This window comes from Stegastes partitus, unplaced genomic scaffold, assembly GCF_000690725.1.
Source record: "Stegastes partitus isolate 25-593 unplaced genomic scaffold, Stegastes_partitus-1.0.2 Scaffold1820, whole genome shotgun sequence".
Lineage (NCBI taxonomy): Eukaryota > Metazoa > Chordata > Actinopteri > Pomacentridae > Stegastes > Stegastes partitus.
Window position 1 is genome coordinate 87,932 of NW_007579551.1, and position 1,347 is coordinate 89,278.

General features: G+C 40.5%; 1 protein-coding gene across 1 annotated transcript in view; it reads right to left on the reverse strand.

The window, feature by feature from the left end:
• Nucleotides 1–1,012, reverse strand: part of snx24 (sorting nexin 24) — an 8,673-nt gene extending 7,661 nt beyond the window's left edge. The window contains exon 1 of the mRNA XM_008302468.1: nt 817–1,012. Coding sequence (XP_008300690.1) covers nt 817–885 — 69 coding nt within the window. The 5' untranslated portion in view covers nt 886–1,012. The remainder of the gene's footprint in view (nt 1–816) is intronic.
• Between the last annotated feature and the right edge of the window lie 335 nt (nt 1,013–1,347).

Sequence of the window (1,347 nt, forward strand, 5' to 3'; positions counted from 1 at the left end):
TAGTGTGTTTTTGTTTGCCTTTAAGGTGGTTTAGGTCTGTCTGGTAATTTTTTTAAAGCCCTTTTAGGTCATTTAGTGTCTTTTTGTTTGTCTTTCGGGTGGTTTAAGTCCATCTAGTATTTTCTTTTAAGTCTCTTTGGTGCCATTTAGTTAATTTTATTATTTATTTTATTCATTTATTATTACTACCTTTTTAAATTATCATCATTGTTATTATACGTCACTGTGGTGCAGCATCAAGGCAGTCAACATTATGTACATAATAAAAGCCTCACATTATTTGTATTTATACCCAGGAATGTGTACGATATCAGAATTTCCAACATATACAATAATCCTGAGCAATAGCATAACTCAGAACAACATCTAAAGTCTGTATATGGAAGAATCTGTACAATATTAACAGCACTTGTGTGTATTTCTTGTTTATTTGTTCCCCCAAGTCTCAACATTTGAGCTCTACCTGCTGTAACACTGATAGTTTCCCACTGTGGCATTAATAAAGCCTTGTCTTATCTAATATACTCTTACATTAATGAACTCAATCTGATTTAATCCACATAAATGCTCCTAAACATGACGTGAAGTGAACTTTCAGAGCATCTGAGCCACTAAAAGCTGCATTGAGGTGACTGACAGGAGCTGATGTGTCCTTCATTCACCGACACATAAACACAGAAAATGTAAATAAAAAAAACAACACAACAACCAGCTGAGCAGTGAGACAGTTTCTGATCATTTAAACCGTCCAGAAACAGGTGAGCTGACATGAGAAAGTGATGACAGCAGCAGACGGACACACACGGAGCCGCTCACCGTGAATCCTTTTTCCATCGAGTTGTTCTCGGAGCGGAACGACGGGATCGACACTCGGACCGGATGCATCTCTGCGTCTATCAAAGGTGCAGCTTTATGGCAGGTAATGTTTGATCCTCTGACCGACACACACACCACACACACACACGCAAACACAGACTCACACTGCTGGTGGTTTACTCCGGTTCGTCTGACAGCCTCTGATAAAAATCACTGAAGTCCAACAACAGGAGCGGAGTGCGAGCGGCGCCCCCTGCTGGACGGGAGGGTCACTGCAACAACAGGTCAGTGCAGCACAGGAAGCATTTAGCGTGTTTACACCTTTGTTTATTGTCTTTGACTGCAAATATGATATCATACAGTACATGCAAACCTCTGTGCACACAGAGACACGCACACGTATGTACAGACACAATCAATTAAGGAGCCTATTTAGCATTTTTAAGCCCTATGCAAACATTTAAAGCACACTAATGTAGCTATCAGCCAGCTAGTGGGGCCTTTATGTGTGTTTTTGGGGTGTTTTGCAAT